The 23,246-nt window shown below is 42.6% G+C and overlaps 2 protein-coding genes across 6 annotated transcripts in view; one reads left to right on the top strand and one right to left on the bottom strand.

The window, feature by feature from the left end:
- Positions 1 to 23,246, bottom strand: part of RSU1 (Ras suppressor protein 1) — a 250,560-nt gene that overhangs the window by 682 nt on the left and 226,632 nt on the right. The gene's annotated exons all lie outside the window — the stretch shown is intronic.
- Positions 1 to 23,246, top strand: part of PTER (phosphotriesterase related) — a 143,838-nt gene that overhangs the window by 78,428 nt on the left and 42,164 nt on the right. Inside the window, exons 5-6 of one of the 4 annotated variants that reach the window (XR_013379413.1) lie at positions 21,575 to 21,748; positions 21,873 to 22,319. The exons of 2 other annotated variants lie outside the window; for them this stretch is intronic. Coding sequence is in view for 1 of the 2 variants with exons in the window: in XM_077897067.1 (XP_077753193.1) it covers positions 21,575 to 21,629 (55 nt within the window). In the remaining variant the exon portion in view is untranslated. Of the gene's footprint in view, positions 1 to 21,574; positions 22,320 to 23,246 lie in introns of those variants that run through there. One more of the 4 variants, XM_077897067.1, reaches the window with a different exon arrangement.

Here is a 23,246-nt window from a genome sequence, read left to right as displayed (position 1 = left end):
CTAGGTTGCTTCTCAAAAGTCACATTTCTTTTGGGGGGCAAGACAGTAAATGGTGGGAATGATGGTGAAGGTTAATGTATTAATCAAACTCTTTCCAAATGCACCAAGTTATCAAAATTCATAAGACCTCTTTGTTGCTAGAGAGAGTCCAGTGGGGGATCAAGAGGGAGTTTTTAAAAGGGAGAGTTGAGTAAATAAATTCTCACTGAAAACCTCAAGGTACATTTCCATCGAAGACGGCTCGTCTTACAGAAGAACCCAGTAAGGATACCATGATATGGGAGAGTCAGAATGAACGCTAGAAAGCTAGGCCATACTTTTGCAGATGGTAGGTGTGAGACACAGCTGTGAGCAGAATAAGGGCCACCCAGTGTGTGTGCTGGCACACTTTCCCTCTACACTGTGAAACCAGACCTGTGGGACCAAACATTCCACCCTAGTAATGGAAGCGTTTCTCCTTTCACTTTTTCTAATGTCAAAGCACAGGTTGTTTTTTGCAAGAGAGGGCCCCAGCATCTGGAAGTTCTGCTGAGATTTGGAGAAGTGCTCTGTAGGCATCATACACGAATGCAGGCAACACTTCCCAGGTCACATGGCTGACCCCTTTTTCTAGTGAGCACACAAATCCAGGTGGGCTCATTGACAGTTGGCTTTTGGGTGAAGTAAGTTTCAAGGATTGACCTCCTCCCTTTTCTCTAGAAGCGTCCCACCATGTACTTTGGGAGAAATTTTGTTGTTGTTGTTCAGGGATGGCTGTATAGTAGATGAACTAATGGCTGGTTGCTGACACTTCCTACTGCTTGAATTTCTCAGAAGGTTCTCTGGGTAGTTACTCACGCTTCAGCCCTTATTCTGACAGTTTGAATAAGCCATCTGATTTGGCATATTACTCATCATCTCTATATGTATATAATAATAGAAAATGTGTCAATTAAAAAAAATATTTGATTCTCTTCAGTCCTCATCAGAGAAGCAAGTTTTCTCTAGAAGTTGATATTAATCTTGGAAGTAAGCCTTAGAATCTGATTTTTCCCAATCATTTCTGAAGAAAACACAAGACTCTCTATTCCCATTCCTTCTGTACCTGGGGCCTTTGTGACTGCTCAGATCATAAAGTCAAATACAGAAACTCGAGATCTGGTTTAGATGATTATCCAGTGATTTTCATCTTCCTGCATCATTTCTGTCTCTTTCGGAGAATGGAGCATATCCGAAGCACACGACTCCCACACAGACGTGCACCACCATCCATTAATCTTTATTGAGCGCCCACTGGCAGCACAGCCCTACACTGGGCTCTTACTAGGCAAACAAATCTTTAGTCATGAGAATGATTTCCAAATCCAGCAGTACTTAAACAGAAATAGCATTTATAAGAGGAAAATAACATGAGTTAACAAACCCAAGGAACTATCTACAAAAATAGAGATAAAAAGTATAAAAAAAAAAAAAACCATGCTGGATTAGCTATTTACCTTTGATTTCAGGATCTCCAAATTATATCTAGAGCCTACACTCCTTTGACTGAAGAGTTACAGGTTTCCAGCCAGAAAGGGTCTGCTTGGAGTAATGTAGGAAAGTAGTATATCCTTATGGCTTTGGAATTAGATGGGTCTTAATTTGGATCCTGGTTCCCTCATTTAGCAGCTATGAAAGTTACTTAGTCTCCCTGAGGCTTAATTCTCTTTTCTCTAAAATGGGAATAACACTAATAATTTACGGTTGTTGTGAAGACTGAGCAAGTTAATGCATACAATTACAATGATACCCAATTCATAAGCAGAGCCCAATAAATGTACATTTCCATGTTCATATGCTGTAGGACTGCTGAGTAGTATGTGTGCATATGGGCTGGATGGTGGAACACAGGCTTAGGAAAGGAAGCTAAAGGGTCAGACTTAAGACAAATGACATCAAATGGATACTAAATATCATAGATTTAGACAAAATTAGAACACTCAAGTTCTCCAGCAGAGTTGCTTGTGTGTATTGTTGTAACACATAAAGTAAGAGAAAACTCAAAACAAGGATCACTTCACTCTTCTCCAAAGTCAGGAAAAAAAAAAAAAAGTTTTAGAGCAAGATAATTTGAATTCACTGCAGTTTGACAGACCAAGATTTTGGATTTAGTTAGGAAGCACTAAAACGTGTTTTTCCCCTGCTCTGGAAAGTTCCCCTTAGTCAACAAGTTGCAAGTGTGTTTAAAAATCACTGAGATGGTGGTTACTCAGGAATTGTTCCTGTGGATGATGGTTCTCAAAAAAGTGAACATCCCAGAGAGGGCTGCTTTGAGTCAGCCAGAAGAGTAATCACTCTGAAGGATACCTAAGTCATAACCACACGCAGTAGGGAATTTTCAACGAAAAACTCTCCATGGAGGATAGTTGGAGAGCTAGCTTGGGGAGTCTATTGTCAGAAAATTATTGAATAGCCAGATGGAGATGATAAGTAGCACATGACATAAGGCTTGGGTACCACGTCTGGCTTCAAGTTGGTCTCAAATTTACAAGGATGAAACCTCTAGTATGAATATGGTATTTTATACTTGCTTTCCATGGGTGGGATGTTCCATCCCTAAGACCCTATCTGATGTAGAACTGAGGAAAAAGTTACCGAGAATGAAATCTAAGGGGTCAGCCAGTCCTCCCAAAGGATGGTCACGATAACTCAGCCATACAAGGAAGATGGGTGAATTCAAGAAACTAAACACAGCTGCCATTAGACCGTAGGGAATTTCAAGCAGAGAATACATCAGAGGAACCCAGCTGTGAAGCACACAGACCAACCAGGCAAGCAGAGGTAAGAACTGCGGTAGTCCTATTGTGTTGTTTTAAAAATCTAAAACATCATGAATTCTGAGAGAACTTACAGAGAACCACCAACAGAGCCAGACCCTGCCAAGAGCAGCTGATAATCTAGAATATTCTAGAATCTGGTTCTAAGAAAAATTGGGATGGAGTTGATAGGAATAGCAAGGAAAGGTACATCTGGCCCCATTCCTAATAAGAGTGTGACCCCACAGCCACTCACCTTCAAATATGAACAATCTGTCCTGTGAATAAATACTGCATTCCTTGGGTATTAGTAAGTGAACAGACATATCAGTTTTTCCCTAATTCAGGCAACCGCTTGGGAATAGTCTTAAACTATATAAAAATAGTTTGAAGCCATAATCCTAAAAATAAATTGCAGAGGTTATTTGTAATAAGCTGGAGGGGAAACAATTAACTATTAGAGGGAGTTGTATATTGAATACAAGTAGTTGTATGTTTCAATGTTTCTCGTTGAAAGCAGTTGTGACAATTCGTAATTTATTTTTTTAAAGATTTATTCATTTATTTATTTGAGAGGGAGCACGTGGGGGGTAGTAGGGGCAGAAGGAGAGGGAGAGAATCATGAACAGACTCCCCCCTGAGCATGGAGCCGGAAGTCGGGCTCAATCTCAGGACTCCAAGATCATGACCTGAGCTGAAATCAAGAATTGGTTGCTTAACTGACTGAGCCACCCAGGCACCCTGTAACAATCCATAATTTTACTAATTACTTTATCTTTGGCTCTGGAAAGTGGAAAGAGTCAGTACAAGTTGGTGATACTTAGATGAGGGCTTGATGTTTTTCTTTTGCCCAGATAGTCCAAGATACAAGGGGTAATCTTTCCGTTTTCCACTTATCAATATCTGCAAAGATTCTATGGCTTCACTCAGGCTTCTAAGACCGATCTGCACATGGGAATATTCTGAGTGTGAGCTGCTCCACAGATGCTTATCATTTTTGGTGTTTTAGCCTTTTGTTGTCTGCTGCTTTCTTGTTTGGACAATTCCAGCAGGCTAGCAACTTCACAGGGGCAGGAAAAGAGGAAAAAATGTTCATTTTATCACCAATCGCTGCTTTTGTAAAAGAAAGTTCAAAACTATTTGCTAAATTGAGGATTATCTGAGCATGTCTACTATCCAATAGCTGCCATCATGCATTTATATATGTATGTGTGTGTATTTACAAACATATATATATAAATATAAATGTAAAGAAATCATATATATGTATATGTAAAGAAATGTAAATGTAAAGAAATGTAAATGTAAAGAATATAAAGAAATCATATATATGTATATGATTTCATATACATATGATTTCTTTACATTTACTCTTAGGGGTTTGTTTTTGTGGGTGGGCAGAAGGTCTTAGTAGTTGGATAATAAGAGCCAGACAGGACAATCCATGATGGATTCTCTTAGCTAAAGCCCCATGATGTGATTTTGGTACCTCAGTACATATGAACATTTGTTCTAGCATTACACAGATCACTGATTGGCCCTCTTTGCCCATTTCCCCCAGGGCTGAAGGTGGCATGGTCTTTTTTTACAAAAGGCCTTGAATAGAAAAAGGGGGAAAAAAGGAGCTAATTAAAAGGAATTTTAGACGTGTGGTTCTCAGATATAATCATGCATTAGGTCTAAACTACATAATTAACTTTTCTTTCAGAAATTCAGAACAAGCTCAGAAGGCCCTAATCTAATGTTTTATCCAGTGTTTGACTGTACTAGTTAGAATGAATTCTCTGGATAAGTCACTTCTATTATCTTCTCATTAATGTGTTCAATTTAATTCAATTGAACTGAGTTAAAACTCTCAAGAACTGGATTTTGCTGTCCCGAAGCCTCTCCCATCACCAGACAGTCTCACAGTGGCATTTGCAACGACCTGCCTTCAGTGCCTGCTCAGAGTGTGTCACCCCTCTGCCCAGAAACAGTAACTCACTCGTTGTCCGCATGGCCAGAACATCCAACTGGAATGCCAGGCTCTTCAGAAATTGCCACCAGGCCTATTACCTTCCCAGCCTTGATATTAATACCTGGTCTCCCTCTTTAGCCATCCTCTGGTTATCAGTTAATCTATCCTGCCAGAAGTAGTCTTGCCATTTCCTCCTTTGTCCTTGTCTTCTCCTCCCCCTGGCAGCCAACATCCTCCCTCTCCTCTTTCCACCTCCCAATATTATCCTTTTTCAACCCCTGCCCCCTAGTTCTAAAGCAACCTCCATCATCCCTCCTCCTACTGATTCTCTCCCTGCACCCCCCATACCGCCCCCTGCCTCCCTGGTGCCTCCAGAGCCTGTGGCTCTGTCCTCTTCTCACTGTGCTTCCCTCCTGCTGCTCTGTGGGGGGCTGGGGGTGGGGTAGGGTAGGGCTTGTCCCCTCTCCTGTTACTGAGAGAAATGCCAGGACAGGACATTTCATATTTGGGCCCTGACCCACCCATAGGCACTAATGGTATGTTGACTAGGGGTTAAATGGGTTATCTGTTTGTTGCTTAGAATTGTTAAATTGGGATTGGACAACAGAGTTTTCAAAAGAACGTTTTAAGATGTAAGAAATCTGGATGTCCTGAATAAGCTTGAACTAGAAATCACATATTTCCAAGGACTCAACTTTCTTAAAAGTCCCTTTGACTGCTAAAAATGTTAGATTAACGACCGGATTAGTAACAAATATTGATAAAAGAAGGAAAAATAAGAGCTGAGAAATAACCTGTACAAGAATCGGAGTTAGAAATGTATTAGGGCTGAGGCACCTGGGTGGTTCAGTCGATTAGGGATCCTACTCTTGATTTCGGCTGAGGTCACCGATCTCAGGTTCCGGGGATCAAGCCCCACTTCGGGTTAATTGCTCATTTTCTCCCTCTTCCCTCCCCCGACATGTGCTCTCTCTCAAATAAATTAATAAATGTGAAAAAAAAGAGAAATGTATTAGGGTTTTAGATGTTAGAGCTAATATGTGTTTATCTCCCAGTAACGGATGCTTGCATGACTGGTTCTAATAGTTGAAAACACCAGTTAGATTGGTTTAACTAGCAGTTAGATTGGTATTTTCAAAATGCCTCATACCTTGTGCATAGTGGAGAACAAAAATTCACCTGTGATTACTGAAAGAGCACATGAATTCCTCAGGGATTGTGGCCCAAGGGGATGGCCATATAAAGCACCCAAACTGGGTCACCTGGGTGGCTCAGGGGTTGAGCATCTGCCTTTGGCTCAGCTTATGATTCTGGGGTCCTGGAATCAAGTCCCGTGTCAGGCTCCCTGCAGGGAGCCTGCTTCTCCCTCTGCCTGTGTCTCTGCCTCTCTCTCTGTCTGTCATGAATAAATAAATAAAATCTTTAAAAAACAAACAAACAAAAAAAGCACCAAACTGTATGCCCCAGTGGACCTCCTATGGGGTTCTTCCCTTCGTTTCTTTAAGATTCATGGAAAAGTACTCTACCTATCATCTGTCAAGAAATGGAGACAATATATTTCTTCTGAAATACAGAATGATATTAAATTTTTTTAAACTTCTCCAAGTTCCAAAGAAGAATCTGGCATTCTAATGAGAAAAGCACAAAAGAGCGCCTTAAAAATAAAAATAAGAGAATTACAGCGAGGTGATAGAAAGAAAGGCTGGGGACAGGGAGAGATAATTTCACGGAAGTGTTACATCAAGGATGGTGGCTATAGAAAATAAAATACTTCTGGGTTCCCCAGTAGCCAAGGCAAAAAGGGAAACATCATGGGTTATTTTCATTTTATGGTGTACTGAGAGAAACAATTCAACAATCGGTAGAATGAGATTTTTTTGATTATTGAATTCTAAGCATTTATTAAGTGAGAGGTATGAAACTGTATCATGAATAACAGTCAGAGACAGTTTCACAGAAAATGAAGAAATGTTCCCCAGTGAGAAACTACTGAAGGAGCCCAAATCTATTTCAGCTTACCAACCCTAGTACATCTTGAAATTCATTCAAAGAAAGCTGACATGCTGAACAAGAAGCAAACACTACTCCCAGAAAATATGCAATTAGCAAGAGCAGAATGAATGGGAGAAAGAGCAGAGGGTGCTGTTTAAACCAGAAGGGGTGACGACTCATTTTCAAATAAAAATCAGGAGTGTAGTAAATGCTATCATCGGAGTGACGAAGCTCAGCGAAAACAAATGCAAATAAATTCCACATTTCAGTTTCTTTTTAGTATGTAATTTGAGGAGATCAGTCAAATGTGACTAGCTACAGAAAAAAGAAAAGAAGTTAAACCACTTGGCAGATTTGTTCCCAAGTCATGCCTACAATATTTTGACCGATGAATTACTACAGATAGAAAAATGTTACTACTTATAGTATAAAAACACAACCGTGAATGGATAGGAAGTTAACTAAAACACACCTAAGTGTTCAGTTTTGAAAACAAAATGATTGCATATACTGTCTGATAACAATATTCACAAACACCAAGAACCATTCATATAAAAGATTGCCAACCCCGTGCACCCCTCTGAATTGCAAGCACTGAGCTACTTACTGCAAATACAAAAATCACTTTTCTCCCTTCATATTGAATTGGTTACTTATAATTAAGAGTATTTCAACCCTAGTAACGCCTTAATCAAGCCTATATTAAGCCATTGGATATTGACTCACAATCTCTAAAATACAGACAAGTGTATGCAAGGTAAAAGCATCCCAGTACTCCCGACACAGCTGATGAATTTTCTGAAGATTTTTGAGTGTGCAGAATAGTAGGAATTTTAATGGTTTTCAGCTCCTCTTAGATCTACTCACAAATATAGAAATATGTATTGTGAAATGCAAATGAACTTGAAATGGGTTCAGTGGATGGTAATGCCATCCCCAGGATGGGTGCATTAATACCCAGGACCAGAAACCACTCAAAAGGTAACAGTCTCCCGTCAGCCAGAGATAAAAGGCAAACTGCTTTTACAAAGTGATAAACAGTACATACTACAAAGGGGGAAAATAAATACGCTTTCATGACACAAAAGGGAACGGAGCCAGGGAGATAAAAATGCAAGAATAAATATAGGTGGTTTAAACTAGTAAAGGGGAAGCTGAATGAGAGAGAAGAGGACTTGCTGGTTTTCTCTCTTTGAGGGCGTTACATACCAGCTTTCTCTGAATAACACAAGCTTCAAAGATGGGCAGCACGTTTTAGGTCAGCATTTATATTTCATCATGGTCATGGACAGACTCTGAAGCAAGGTGGGCATGGCTAAAGAATTGGGGTCCCTGGACAATGACAATGACACTCTGATCGGTGCAACTGGGAATGAGCCATTAGGGAGGAAGGAGAGGAGCGGAGAAGATTCACCAAACAGGTGTCTGTCCTGTCCCATGCCCACGTCCAGATCTACGGACATCCATGGTCAGTGCACTGGGGTCGAGACAGACCGTGCTCCCCCGTCTCCGTGGGGACTTGATGAATTCGAGCCATGAATGGATAGCTGGGAGTGGAAGCAGCTCCAGATTAAAATCGTCACTGTTTTGTTGGCTCGGAAATTCATTTTTGCTGTCATCCACTCAATTTGCTCCTCCCTTTGTTTTCTGATTATTAATTTTGGAATCATTAGTGATTTAATTTTTTTAACCACTAAGTGCAATTATCTTAATGATTCGCTTGCGTAGCATGTTTTAATTGAAAGTAGGAGAGAGTGCAGTCTGAACTGAGTTCTCTGAAACGAAGTGGCCTCTTCGTGGTAGACAGCATATTTTCAAGGGATCTGAAGTCTTTGTGTGGAATTGAACTGCAAGCATAGGGCTCAGTGTCACGGGATGATTGGGGTACCTGTATGCTGACTTAAATAAAATGTAACATCTTCAATGAAAGATTCAAGTTGGAAAACCCTTTTTGGGTAAACTGTCCATGAAAAGTGGAAAACTGCAGGATTTTCCTAACAAAAATGTGGGCTTTGGCAAGATGTTGTTACACTTGATCTTGGCAATCAGAACCCGTTAAAAGTAAATGAGGTGGTTGCTTTGGAAGGGAGGGCCTTAGGTTTGAGGATTTCTTGTGTATTTTGTATAATTTTTCATAGAGATGAAGCAGCAAAAGAATAAAAGTATTTGTTAAGGTTGGGAAAGTATGGGGCAAAGAACCCAGTGAACCTAGCCTCCGTTCGGTTCCCAGATTATTCCATTTTGTATAGAACAAGTTTTTATTAGGGGACTGGATATATTTTTAACAAAACATACCTTATTCCCTTTTATATCTCCCATAGCACCTATATCAGCACCTGTGCACCAAGCAAGCCCTCAGTTAAATGTTCATCAAAATAGGTAAAGGCAACCAACATGCTTGCTGCTTACATCCTACAAAAAGTAAAAATCAAAGCATATACAATGCTAACTATGCAATGGAAGGTTCTGGATCAACTGTTAAAGAGATATCTTATTTCTCCAGAGCAGTGCCCTGATTGGGGTAGCAGCTTCAGTCACAGTGACTCCTGTTCTCTGGCATCGTTGGGAAGACACCAGGGTGGACATCATGTGGCCATTTTGTCCTCATTTGGCTGAGTAGCTCCTGCCTCAAAATGGGTCACTCAGTTTCTCTTTCCTGTGCACAAAATGTGGAAATTGATAGCTCCGTGGAGGAAAGGCCCACAGAAGCCTACTGCCCAAGTCCTGGGAGCTGCCCTTGGTTCTTTCAACTGTCTTTCTGATCCTGTGGGATATTTGATATTTCCCAGGAAGACCCACCACCACCTTCCTGTCCCATTTTTTAAACCTTATTCTACAAACAGTGGGTATCTGTTGCTGACACTGGAGAGAACCTTAATAAATACAACAGGTTGGGCTTTAAGGAAGGTTAAGGAAGGTTAACAGTGCTGGCCAGTACAACGTTCTGTGATAGCAGAGATATTCTATTGACGTGCTGACCAATAACGTGGTCACCAGTCACATGGGGCTACTGAGCACTTGAAATGCGACGAGTGCTGGAGAAACTGAATTTTTAATTTTATTTAATTTTAGTGGAGTTAAGTATAAATAACCACAGGCAACCAGTGCCTAGGTATTGGATGGGGCAGCACGATGAAGATGATGGGAATCTTTTTCCTCTGGTTATGGATAGAACAGGAGAAACTGGACTTAACTTGAAAGCAAGGAAGCTAAGCATTGGCTGTGAGCAAACATGAGAAGAAGGTGGTCAAGGAGAGTTCCTGGAATCCTCGGCCATGCTCAGAAATGGCCATCAGAACAGAATGGTGAATTAGTATGTTAGACTGCTGTAACAAAGCACCACAGATTGGTGGCTTAAACAACAGAAATTTTTTGTCTCACTGTTCTAGAGCCTGGAAATCCATGATCAACATGTTGGCAGGATGTTTCTTCTGAGGGCTCTCTTTTTGGCTTATAGATGGCCGTCTTCTCGCAATGTCCTCACATGATCTTCCCTCATGCACATGTCTGCTTCCTTGCTCTTCCTCATAAGAACACCAGTCATATTGCACTAAGGTCCACCCCAATGACCTCTTGAAACATTCTGTCCCCAATAGCACCATATTCTGAGGTAGCTGGGAGTTAAGGACTTAGGAATATGAATTTTGGGAGGACACAATCCTACCCGTAACCAATGGTCACAGTGTGGACATGGCTGAGAGACCAAGGTGTGATGAAAATCCCAACCGCTAGCCTGGCCCGGAGCTAGCCATCCCTTGAGCCTGGAGACCTGCTCAGCATTTCAATTCCAAGTGTGACTGCATTTTCTGCATTTTAATTGCCACAGCAGATGAACTATAGATATGGGCATAACTCTATTCCAGGTAACCATTTCCAGGGAGTTTAATGAGTATGGCTTATTTCATGTAACTAAGATATTTGAATGCTGATTTTGACTCAGTGGACTCTTCCTTTAAAATTATCTCTAATTTTGAATTTTTTCTTCCTTTGAGTGCTATCTGGGCAAGTCTTTATGACCATATGCCAGGACTCTCCTAATAGCTTTCTGCATGATCCCCTGGCCTCCAGCTGGTCCCTCTTCTCATTTATTCTACTTATTGAGTTTAGATTCTTCTTCCCAAGAGACCGCGTTCATTGTTCCTTCCATTTCCTGGAATCCTCAAAGGACTCTCAGCCTAGTCGTCTCAAGATAAATCCCAAATTCCTAACCTCAAGCTAAGTGTAATTTATCACCTCACTATACCCCGTGGATGACTCTAAATTCTACTGCTACTGAAAAAAAAAAAAAAAACACAAAAAAAAAAACAAAACCCTTTGAGTCCTCCACAGATTTCCTCACTTCCGGCTGACATATCCCATACATACTCCATGCCCAAGTCCTTCCTCTGGTAGGCCATCTGGAATGTCTTCAAAGGCCTTACTATTTATTACACTAAAACTTTTACTCAAATTTTACTTCTTCAGAAATGTCTTCCTTGTCTAAAATTGTGTTCCATCCATCAAAACTCTATAACAGGGTTATATGGTGCCCTTAAGGACTAAACTGTGTCTCCCCACCATAAGTCCATATGTTGAGGTCCCAACCCCCAGGACCTCAGAACATGACTGTATTTGGAGACAGGATCTTGAGAGATGCAATTAGGTTGAAATGAGGTCATTGGGGTGGGCCCTAGCCCAATGTGGTTGGTATCCTTATCATCCTTATCAGAGGAGATTAATACAGAGGGAAGGCCAAGTAAAGACACAGAGAGAAGTTGGCCATCTGCAAGGCAAGGAGAGAGGCCTGGGATCGATCCTGCCTTGATGGCTCTCGGAAGAAACCAGCCCTGCCAACATCTTGATCTCAGATTTCTAGCCTCTAGCACTGTCAGAAAATTAATTTCTGTTTTTGAAGCCACTTAGTCCATGGTACTTCGTAATGGCAGCCCTAGCAGACAAATACAGGTGTATATATCACAACCTATTTTTGTCTATTTCTCCCCCTCAGAAAGTCAACTTCATAAGGGCAGAAACTTAATTTTGTTCATTTCCATGAACAAGAACTAGAACTAGAACTAGAGCAGTGCCTGGTGTGCAGTAGGTGTTCAATACATGGACTTTGAAGGACCAGTCCATATGCTTGGCTCCACTCATCTCTGCCTAATTCTGTGGTTTAGCAAAGGAAGCCCATTTAGCTGCAGATAAAAACTACATCCCCCAACCCAGCCTTTATTGGTAATAAAGGCAGCACTTTGGTCTCTGCTGGTTTTATATTATTTCTCAGTGGCTTTAGAACTTGGGCAAGGAGAGGGCAGCTAGGTACTAGTACCCTCACTCCCTAATGGCCTGCAGTATCTTGCAAACAGCAGGTACTCGATAAATATCTCATCCAAAAATAGCCTATTTCCATGTTGCCTGGCAATTTCATACATGCATATTTTGATTCCCAGCTTCTAGAGGGCAGGAGTTGTCTTCAGTGCCAGCAAGTCTGCCCATTTGTAGGAGTGGTTCCATTAGTCTTTAATGAGCGGGTGACTATCATGCACATGCCGTGGAGCTCTAGGGAAACATCAGTGCAGCTCGCAGTGAGGCCCCTTTGCTGAAGGTCTTCTCATTTCACCACCCTTCACCTCACTTCCACAATGTATGAGATGTGGTGAGACAGAGGTGAAAGTCAGTGAGTGTGCACTCTGGATCTCTCTTCTCTTCCCTTTGGCTACAGATACTGGACCAGAGATGGACACTGTGCCACTAAGATTACTCTCCCAGGAATGTGGGTTGAGATGGAAACTCCTGACAGTCTCTACTGGCTGTAACACTTCTTTTTTGTATACGGAGGTATTGGTAGGAATGTGACTGGTGCTCTTGTGGCCCAGGAAAGGAAGGGCCGTTCACATAGAAAGTGAAAGAAAAGAGCAGTGACAGGGAGCCCTGATGGCTTTCCAGAAGCCCACTTCCATTTCTGCCCTTTATTTCCATGGTACCCCTGTGTCCCTGGCATCAATTCCCCTTTCTTTGCTTAAGTTGGTTTAAGTTTGTTTCTGCTGTTTGTAAAACACAACACAACACACAAAGATATAACAAAACAAATAAAAAAAAAAACAAAAAAAAAAAAAACCAAACACCCAAACCATGAACTCATTCACCCATGTGACAATTTTTGGAAAAAACAGGGACCTTGTCCTTCCGGAAAAGAAGCATTAAAATCCCTGGCCCCCTCCCCTACCTCTCAGATTTCCCACTAAAGCCCATTTATTTTGGGGTAAGTGAAGAGCCCTTGCCATGTGTCAGCTAATGTATCGTGTTGGATAGCATTTCTTTGCAATTCTTTCCAAATAGAAGAAAGTACACCTGTGCTTCAAAATCTACCAGGAACACTCAATGTTTTTAAATCTATCCTTTTCTAAATTGCCTCATAAATTCTCGCTGCTCTCAGGATCACCTTTCTCAACTATGCCAGCTGAGATCAACTCAGGTGGTTACCCTAACAGTTCCAAGATGTTAAATCTTAAATGCTAAACAAAGATCTTTGTGGGAAGAAGGGCGTTCTTTTTTTCCCTATGTCTAGAGCTATGCTGTTCAGGAGAAAAAGATGGGGGGCGTTGGAAATCCTTGGGTATGAAATGAAATCCAGATGGGGCCAAAAGGACCCCACTGTTGGAATCATCTTCAAGGATCACACTCATTTTCCTTTGTATCTTATTGATAACCAGTTAGAAGGCTGCTATAATTGATCAGGTGAGATGGTGGCTTGGACCAGGCAGCCTCAGAGGAAATGGGGATAAGTGGTCAGTGAGGGCTCAGTGAGAACAAGAACCCGGGGGGCAGGAAAGGAACAAACAGATCACAGCCACAGAAATAAAACCTAACAAGCAAGGATAAATTCTGTGAAGAAAATAAAAGCAGGGGGATGGAACAGTGCTCTGCAGGTTCCCATAGGCTAAGCAGTCAGGAAGGGCCTCCCTGAGGAGATGACCCGTGAGCTGAGAGCTGGAAAGACAGGGGAGAAAGAAAGAATCCAGGCTGAGGAAGCAGTAGGCAAAAGCCCCTCCAGACTGACATGCTCCAGAACCACAAGGAAGGGCAGTGTGGCTGGAACAGAATGAAGCCTGGGGCAGAGTCAGTCAGAGACAGAAAGAGAGCAGCTCCTCATGGTCTCTGGTAATGTGCAGCCATTTGAGGGGTCTTTTTTTTGTGTGTGTGTGTTTTTTTTTTTTAATGTTTATATAGGATTTGTCCTAAAAAAATCAGTTTTTTTTTTTTTAGAGCAGTTTCAGTTTACCATAAAATAGAGCACAAAGCACAGAGTTCTTATGTGCCACCTCCCTATCACATACAGTTTCTTCTATAATTAACATCTTGGCATTAGTGTGGTGCGTTAGCTACAAGTGATGACCCAGTGCTGATTATTAACTAAAGTCCATGGTTTACATTAGGGCTCACTCTTATTTTTTTTTTTTTTAAGATTTTATTTATTTATTCATGAGAGACAGAGAGAGAGAGAGAGAGAGAGAGAGAGAGAGAGGCAGAGACACAGGCAAAAGGAGAAGCAGGCTCCATGCAGGGAGCCCGACATGGGACTCGATCCCAGGTCTCCAGGATCAGGCCCCTGGGCTGAAGGCGGCGCTAAACTACTGAGCCACTCGGGCTGCCCAGGACTCACTCTTTTATTCCAGGGGCCTTGATGTAGGTAGGGGGATGGAATCAACATGGTCTGATTTACAATTCTGCAAGACTCAGGTTCACAAAGCTGTTGTGGTTGAATTTTTTCTTTCTCTCAAATTCACATGTTTGAAATTCTAACTCCTAGTACCTCAGAATGTGACTTTACTTGGAGACAGAGACTTTAAAAGGGGCAATTAAAGTCTAATGAGGTCATCGGGATGGGTGCTAATGCAAATGTAACTACTGTAGTGTCCTTATATAGGACATTACAGAGGAGATCAGGACATGGACACACACAGAGGGGAGACCATGTGAGCACACAGGGAGAAGATGGCTATCTGCAAGCCAAGGAGAGAGGCCTCAGAAGAAACAACCCTGCCCATACCTTGAGCTTGGACTTCCAGCTTCTAGAACTGTGACATGGTAAATTTCCATTGTTTAATGTCTCCAAATCTGTAGCACTTTATTAGAACAGCCCTAGCAATGAAAGAGATGCTATATGAAAACCTGCTTGATCTCACTCAACCAAGTATTTTCCAACATTTAAAACCAGAGCACCTCCTTTACACTACTGACTACTGATACTCCACAGACTAGCATTTTGTAGGTCTCACTGTGGGACACCTTGAGCTAGAATATAAGCTTTGTGAGGGAAGAAGCTTTGTTCTCGTCACTGCTATGTCACCAGCCTCATATAGGGAATGGGGTGTCACCCTGTCCCAACCCAGTCCTACATTAATGCCTGTATCCTCCACAGGATTGAAAAATGCCACACACACTTTCCTTTTCTTCTAAACTTTCTATTTATTTCTATTTTCTCCAATTTAAAAAACCAACCAACCAACCAACCACCAATCTAAGTGAAAGGAAAAGCCACAAGCAAACAGATAGGAATTACTCCTCACGCTTTGAACTAGGGAAGTCTCTAGGGACACCCGGTTCTCTAGGTGGTTTGCACCAGGTGATGATATTATCTGTTTAATTGTTGAATACTGGTACAGCAGAAATATTCTATTCCTAGAAATCAACTCCAGTTAGTACCAAGTGAAAATGGAAAATGGTCATCTTTGTCCTATATAGGTTTACCAGTACATTAACAAAATATTTAAGAATAACAACAATATCTATTCCAGGGATTAAACTAGGTTATTTATGGTAGTCTGTGGTAGCAGACACTATAGTAGGATAATTTTGAAAGAAGGGACAAAGGCTCACTTCAGCAACTGAAATAAAGGGTGTGTATCATGAAAACATGCGCAAACCATTGGAAAGTAAGATGTCTTCAAAGACTGGCTTGTCTAGTGCCTGTGTTTTCTCAGAAGCATCCATTCTTGTTTTTCCGATTTTTGTCTGTGAGTGGGCTCTGTTCTCCTCTAAATCCTAAATGATCATTGCATTTATGTGTTTTCAGATTCTGGAGGGATCTAGTCTTCTTTGCTTAGTTGATGACTACAGTAGCTTTGGGCAGAGTCCCTTATAGGAAGCCACTTCAGGTCATTAAGCAGACTCACGGCCAGGCTGCCCATGACCATCTCATAGGGCTCTGCAGGTTATGCACAGTGACTGTGGGGCTGCCCATGGGCCATGTGCACACTTGGACATGGTCCAGTCAGAGTCCACTCTTTGGGAAGGAACACTTGGAGTATCTGTGACCATGACAGGCTTGTCCACCATGCCTTACTTTTACATCCTGTTCACTTGAGTCTTGGTTGCCACTGAGGCTCTTCTTTAAGGGCTCACAGTCTGAAATGGTTTATGAGGGTTGGACAGAAGCTTAAGATCACAACGATAATCTCGTTACTGGTTGTTTTCATATCTATTAACTTTATTTAATTTACTTTGTGAGCTGTATTTCATTTGCACATAGCTAGTATACATGAAACCCAATCTTGTTTAAAACTTCAAATAGATCTTAACTTGGATGTAACATCTTGAGGGTAATTTTTCAATATATCTCTTAACTGGTAAGTAGAAGCCTGATAGCAAATATAAGAATATGACAGTAAATACATGGTTCAAACACTTCAGGTAAATAATGTTTTAAGAAGCTGACAGTGGAAACTGACTTATCTGTTTCCCTTGCCACGTAAGTGAGGGCATGACGTTGGCTCACGTGATGTGAGGAAAAGGCAGCTTTCAGCAACGGTGAGCATAACTCTTTGTCCCTCCACAGCTCTTTCAACTGAAGAAGGACACACTGTCATTACACCTCAGATAAATGCCCCCGTCCCAGTCCCTCGGCTTCATCTGAAGGTGGGTAAGGGAGGAAAAAGTGTCTCCTGAACAACAAATCCTGAGGGTTCTAAAGATCATCTCAAAGAACCTCATTTATTTTCCAGCAAGTCCTCATAAACCCAAGGGCTACACGGATCTCAGTAAAAAAGAAAGTTACTGCACAAGCCAAAGCATTGGGATAAAAAAATTATAAAAACATTTAGTCATTAAAAAACATTAGATAGTACTTTATAGATATATAAATATCTCATAGAAAATCTTCTTGGTTATTGGAAAGGAAAGAAGTGCCAAACCTGAAAATGGCAGCTTCCACCAAATGCGTGAACAGGGAACTTGTTTCTCACAGTCTTTGTGAATCCTGTTTTCACTGGGAAAAGGCTGTCCTGTTTCTCCTTTCACTACACACTTAGCAGCTCTGCAGCCAGATTTCTTTCAGAGGAATGAGGGGAGATTGGTGAGAAGTGAAGTATGAGTTTTCCAGACATTTGGTTGGCACCATGCTTTTTTACAATGGGTGATATCGCTTTGTACTTCCCCAGAACCCCGAATCATCTATTTAAAAAGAAAGGATGACAAAGACAGCAATCAAGTGGGGTCCCCCCCCCAAAAGCATACCGGTAACAAGCAGTTGTTTTACATTTTAATTTGATCTTTGATAGCTGAACTTTGATCTCAAAGGTCTGTGTTCATTTTCTTAAAAACAGCTCATATCAACTAGGAATCATGTTTTTGCCTCCTTCTTTCTTTCCTGTTCAGCCTGGATCCCTCTGGCACGCATTTTTTTCTATTTCCCTTGGCTCGGATGACAACATATGCCAGCTTCAGTGTTTCCTCCATACTTCCTGGTTGTCAAAAGCCATGTTGGTAGACAGCGTCTTTGAACATCAGCGTGCTGTTAAGGGAAAGGTTTGCTGAAGGCAAAAAGGAAGCTCCCTCTGCCGGTTGTGAGCTGCCTCTGCAGACAGAAACATCTGAAGAGCCATTAAGAGGCTGGCTCCTTCACCTGGCCTGGCCATGAAAGCCTTCCCCACAATGGAGGTGAAGGGCATCAGAGAATCAGGGACCTCAGAGAGCCCACCAGGCAAATGCTGAGGTGGGTCCCTCTGAGGATTCTCTCTGAGGTCTTACATGGAAAACCTGGGATCATGGATGGAGCTAATTATTAGCTTCAGAACTCTGAAAGGGACAGATGGCAAATCTACCCTGAAATAGCTTTTTTGGAAAAGTAACACATGGTAAATTGCATTAATTGTAATAATCGCTTTTTGCGCCTTGATAAAAACTGGCAAAGACCTTCAAAGATCTTCTAATCATGGCAAATTAGCACAGCTCCCCTTCGCAGCGACGGAGCTCGAGTGCTATGGCTTTGGTTGCTGCTCAGAGGCTGTGGGGTAGAACAGGGCATGGGGATTTCTGGCTCAGGAGAGACATGGGCAGGTGAGGCCCTGGATGGACGCAAGCTACAGAACGATCTCGTCTCATCTGGGGCCAGGTGGTTGGTATTTTGTGTAGGCACAAATGTGGTTAATTTAATAGTCATGGTACATGTTGATTTGGAGAAGTTGCTCCCTTTGCATCTACTGAAGGAGAGGGTTATGTTGGTGTCACAGCTTCCCTCCTTTCAAACCCAAGTGGAAGAGGGGAGGGTGGTGGAAGGCAAGATTTTCCTACGGCGCATCTGTATTTTCTGTTATTGAACTGCCCATGTAACTTAATGTCTATTATTTAGCAAAAGCTTTCCCATTTCCTCCTTTCTACGTCTTCCATGAAGACTTTTATGTCTTTGCTGTATTGCTGCTCCATAAGTAAGCTGAGTCAAACTTCTGCTTTGTGCATGGAATTAGTCGACAACTTCGGGGATTTTCCATCATTTTAATCTCCCAAGAGGATCTCTTTTTTCTTCATTCACTCCTTACAAATACAAGAAACCTTTATGGAGAATGCACGGAATTCCTCATAAGGAACTCCACCAGTATGGGCCACTTTATTTATTTTTTTTTAAATTTTTTATTTATTTATGATAGTAATATAGAGAGAAAGAGAGAGAGGCAGAGACACAGGCAGAGGGAGAAGCAGGCTCCATGCACCGGGAGCCTGACGTGGGATTCGATCCCGGGTCTCCAGGATCGCGCCCTGGGCCAAAGGCAGGCGCCAAACCTCTCTGCGCCACCCAGGGATCCCTTTTTTTTTTTTTTTTTAATTTTTTATTTAAGTATGGGCCACTTTAATGGCCTGTGGGATACAAAGGTTACTTACGGCTGAGATTTTGTGTTCTACATATTATTTAGAGGTCTTTTTTTTAAAAGATTTTGTTTATTTATTTGTGAGAGAGAGAGAGGGAGAGAGAGAGCGCACAAGTAGGCAGAGTGGCAGGCAGAGGGAGAGAGAGAAGCAGGCTCCTCACTGAGCAGAGAGCCTGGTGTGGGGCCCGATCCTGGGACCCTGGGATCATGATCTGAGCTGAAAGTAGCTGCTTAACGAACTGAACCACCCAGGTGCCCCACTGAAGAATTTTTTTAATGTCTTCTTTAATCCTCACTGCGACCCTGTGAGGCTATTATCATCATCCCTGTTTTGCCAGTGAGAAACCCGAAGCCCAGACTTATGAAGTGATTTTCTCAAAGTCACAGCTCATAAATGGCAGAGCTGATGCTTGAAACCAGGCTGTCCACCTGCAGAACCCGGGTTCTTCATGGTCTATACTTTGAATGACTAGGATTCTGATGATGGGAGGGGGCAAACTGGGAAGCAAAACAATTTTCATCCAGGATGTCAACAGCCCTACTCTATGTATGCAAACTTTTTTAGGGCAGGGGTCAGCATACTTCCTGTCACTGATTTAGATAATGCATATGTAGGCCTGGAGGGCCATATAGTCCCTGTTGGGACAATTCAAGTCCACTTTTGGGGCAAGAAAGCAGCTGTAGACAATATGTAAATAAGTGGGGTGGCTGTGCTCCAATAAATCTTGATGAAAACAGTGACAGGCTGGATTTGAAACACAGGAGCATGGCTTGTCAACGTCCCTGCTCTATGTTAGGGGATTACAAAGATCAAGTACCAACGCCACCCACACATAAGAGGTAGACATGTGAATCAAGCCTTGGCTGTCAGGCAACAAAAGAGAAAGGCATGCCCAGCAGGTAGAAACATGTCTGGAACTGGGCGAATCTGTGGGAAAATGGATACTTGGGAAAGATGTCAAATTGTGAGTGACGAGGTGTGTAAGACAATGGTGAAGAACAAGTTTAGGAAGGAGGATCTGAGCCTCTGTTGACAGTTTATTGCCAAATAACGGCTTTCTAAGGTGTGGGTGGTTGACTTTATAGTTTTGGTGGTTTTCTTTGTTTTGTTTTGTTTTGTTTTGTTTTACTCTGTGAACGACATGTTTCTTTTCCCTGATACAACCTGGGATATTTTCCTTTTAAATGGTAGCATGGAAAATGTCTTCGTGTGCAATTTTTATCAGCAAGAGAGGAAGAGGAAAAATCATAGAGAGTCTACCATCTAGAGGGAGGAACGCATGGTCCAAGAAACACGGCATTCCAGAGATGCTGGACTGACACATTCCGGGAGATACCCACATAGGCGATGAGGACAGATTTTTGTCTTTTGTAAAACCCTATGGGTCTAATTTTGCCAGTAGTCAAGACGGATGTTTTAGCGTTGAGACATGAGAAATCTTTGAAACACCAACGGCATAACAAGAATGCTGCAGGGAAACAAAGTTGATTCCATCCGTTTGCTTGGGCTGTAAGTCAGCTAAAGTTGCTTATGACAGCTTGCTGATGAAACATGATTTATAATGTTCACAGACACTTGTCCAAGTTATTAAGTTTATTAGAATTACTGCATAGGCCTGAAAGCTGTTGAGTATGGTGTTGGATTCTAGTCTCTAAAATCAAATGATCTTCCCGGGAGTATATCTGGGACAGCTCCTCACAGCAGCTGGGTCTCTCTGTGGGAGAAAAAAAGTGGGGGCTGGAGGAGAGATCAGTTTCCATTGAAACGTGGGTATGTCTGCTATATGCAATCAGGGGATTCCCTTGATTTTAAGATTCCCCATCTGGGAGAAATAACTTAAAGTTTCAACTGAAGCCCTGAGTTAATTAGATGATATTCCTAAATCAGGTATCAAGTCAAGATGCAAGTTTTCCCAAAAGAGGAAACCAAAAAGTATTACATGATTTTTAAGCCCCTACCCATATCTAAGGAATAAAAGGGGATAAAGGAGAGCTGTTAGGGTGCCTTCATGAAGCCTCACTTCCCCACACCCACCCCAGGGGAGCAGGGGGGAGGGGCTATGCCTTGTAGTTTAAGCCTAGTGGGGCTTCATCAGGAACCCCCTCCCTTCCCCCATAACTAGAATGACTTGGTGGGCTCCACTGGACTGGTATCTGGCTCCGACTCCTAAAGACTGGGAAGCAGGCTGTCTTGCTGAAGGAAGGTGGCTGAGCTGGGAATCACCCTGCCTGTGAGTTTATCAGAGAGAAAGATCCACCAGTGTCTCATAGGCTGGAAATGGGTTGTGTGGGAGACAGATGACAGGTGATGGTCTTAATCCAGCCTAAGACGGCCACTTGGCAGGTGAAGGGATTTGTGTGGAAAGAGGGTCGAGGTGAATCCAGATTCACAGAAGGTGAGGAAAGAGCCTCAGAGACCAGTGGGAAGAGAGATTCATTCTCCCTCATCAAGGGATTATGATGGGACAGCCCTGAAGATGCCTCCAAAGAACCCACAGAAGCATCCATAAGAAGGTGTTCGATATCTGCCAGGCCCAGAGAGCATGATGTCAGCTGTGATAGCCCCAAATAAGGACTCTCCTACCCACCTTTCACCCTCACTTTGTGGCCCTCTCTCCCCTCTGCTCCAATAGTGGGGTATTAAAGTGTGCACTTAGCAACAAAGGGGAGAGGAGATTAGAGTCAGGTGACAGAGCAGAACCCCATCACACCATCTTTCTCAATGGCAGCTTCTGGACTCCACTGGCCCTAAGTTGGGATAAGAAGGCCAAGTATCAACTCTGACCACCTTTAATGTACTGACTTCTACTGGAACCTGGACATTGGCATCACTATATTGACATGGGGTGTTATGACCTAAGAGCGTTGAGACGTCATGAGGTCTGCTAACACTTTCATCCAAGGTAAGCAATTAAGGAGCCTCACTAGGGAAATTTAAGCAAAGGGCAGATAAAGTTGCTTTGATTTTGCATTTGTGCTGGTCCTGGGTCTGGCTGCCCCCAGGTCCCCTTCTTCTACTTTGTTCAGTATTTTAGAATTCCAAGATGGCCCTCAAATCTCCAACCACTGGTATAGACACTCTGTACAATCTCCTCTCCCTGAATGGGAACGGATTTGGTTCTGTAGTAAGAGAATCTGCCTTAGTGGATGGGAGGGAGGCTCTCTTGCTGGCCTGAAAGAAGAAAACTACCATGCTGGGAGGGCCAGATGGCTAGGGCTTGAGTGCGACTTCAAGGGGCCTTTTTAAACTCCAAAGTGGATGAGAAAACCAGTCCTACAACCACAGGAGACTAATTCTGTCAACAACCTGAGTGAGTCTGGAAGAGGACCAGAGCCTCACATAAGACCACAGCCCCGGTCAACACCTTGATTTCAATATGGGAGATCCTGAGTGGAAGACCCCGCTAACCCATGCCTGGACTCTTACCCAGGGAAAGGATGATGTAATAAATATATGTTGTTTTAAGCTTCTAAGTTTATTGTAATATCTTACACAGATATAGAAAATTTACATAAGAGAGAAGAGAGGTATGCTTCTGGGAAGCTGGTTGCCCAGGCTCCCATGTCAGCTGGGCTCTGGCAGGGTTCAGTCAGTGAGAAGGGCTGCAGAGAGAGGGAGGTGCCAGGTGAGGGGAGGGGCAGGAAACCAGAGTGTTTCCGCTGCCTCTCTGCCCTGGTAGCCCTCTGGGGTAGTCACTGATGGCCTTAGAGGTTCCAGCTGCCATCAGGTGACCAGTCAGATAAGACCTGTCTTCGCCCTCCCACATCACCCCCTCTTTCTTTTCCTTTCTAATGTTAGAGATGTCAAAAACTGCTATCAGCAAGATGGAGAAGAGAAGTAGAAAAATCAAAGAGTGAGGAAAAGCTCATTACGCTTTCCCTGGGCTGCAGGCTCCAATACTTCCACCTCTTCTCACTGCCCCTCCTGTCTCCCGATGTTGCCATTCTCTGGCTCCCCTCACCATGTGTACACCACCCCACATCTCAGCGACTCCACACTCGGTGAACATACTCCCCTGCCTCAAAGTCCCTCTTTCTAAGAGACTCAAATGGTTTTGATGCCTGATTAGACCCTGACTGATATAGCATCCCATAAGTCATGCCTGTCTGTCTATATACCCATCCACCCATCCATCCTTGTATATAGGTATATATGTACATATACATATGGAAATACGTATGCATACACGTCAACTTTTTTGGTAGAAGAATGAGCCAAAGTGGATTCAGTGGTCTATCACCAAATGCTTTTGGGTTGGTAAGAAACTTCAAAAACAATATACTTGCTTGCATTTAGTAAAATAACTTGTTGAAGGCTTTCACAGATAGATCTTTGACCTCACTGGGAATCTCAAGTCTCGCCTTGCTGACTAATCTATGACATCACTAATCTTTGGGCAT

This window comes from Canis aureus, chromosome 5, assembly GCF_053574225.1.
Source record: "Canis aureus isolate CA01 chromosome 5, VMU_Caureus_v.1.0, whole genome shotgun sequence".
NCBI lineage: Eukaryota > Metazoa > Chordata > Mammalia > Carnivora > Canidae > Canis > Canis aureus.
The sequence above is the reverse complement of the archived record's forward strand: the minus strand, read 5'-3'. Positions and strand labels throughout refer to the sequence as shown.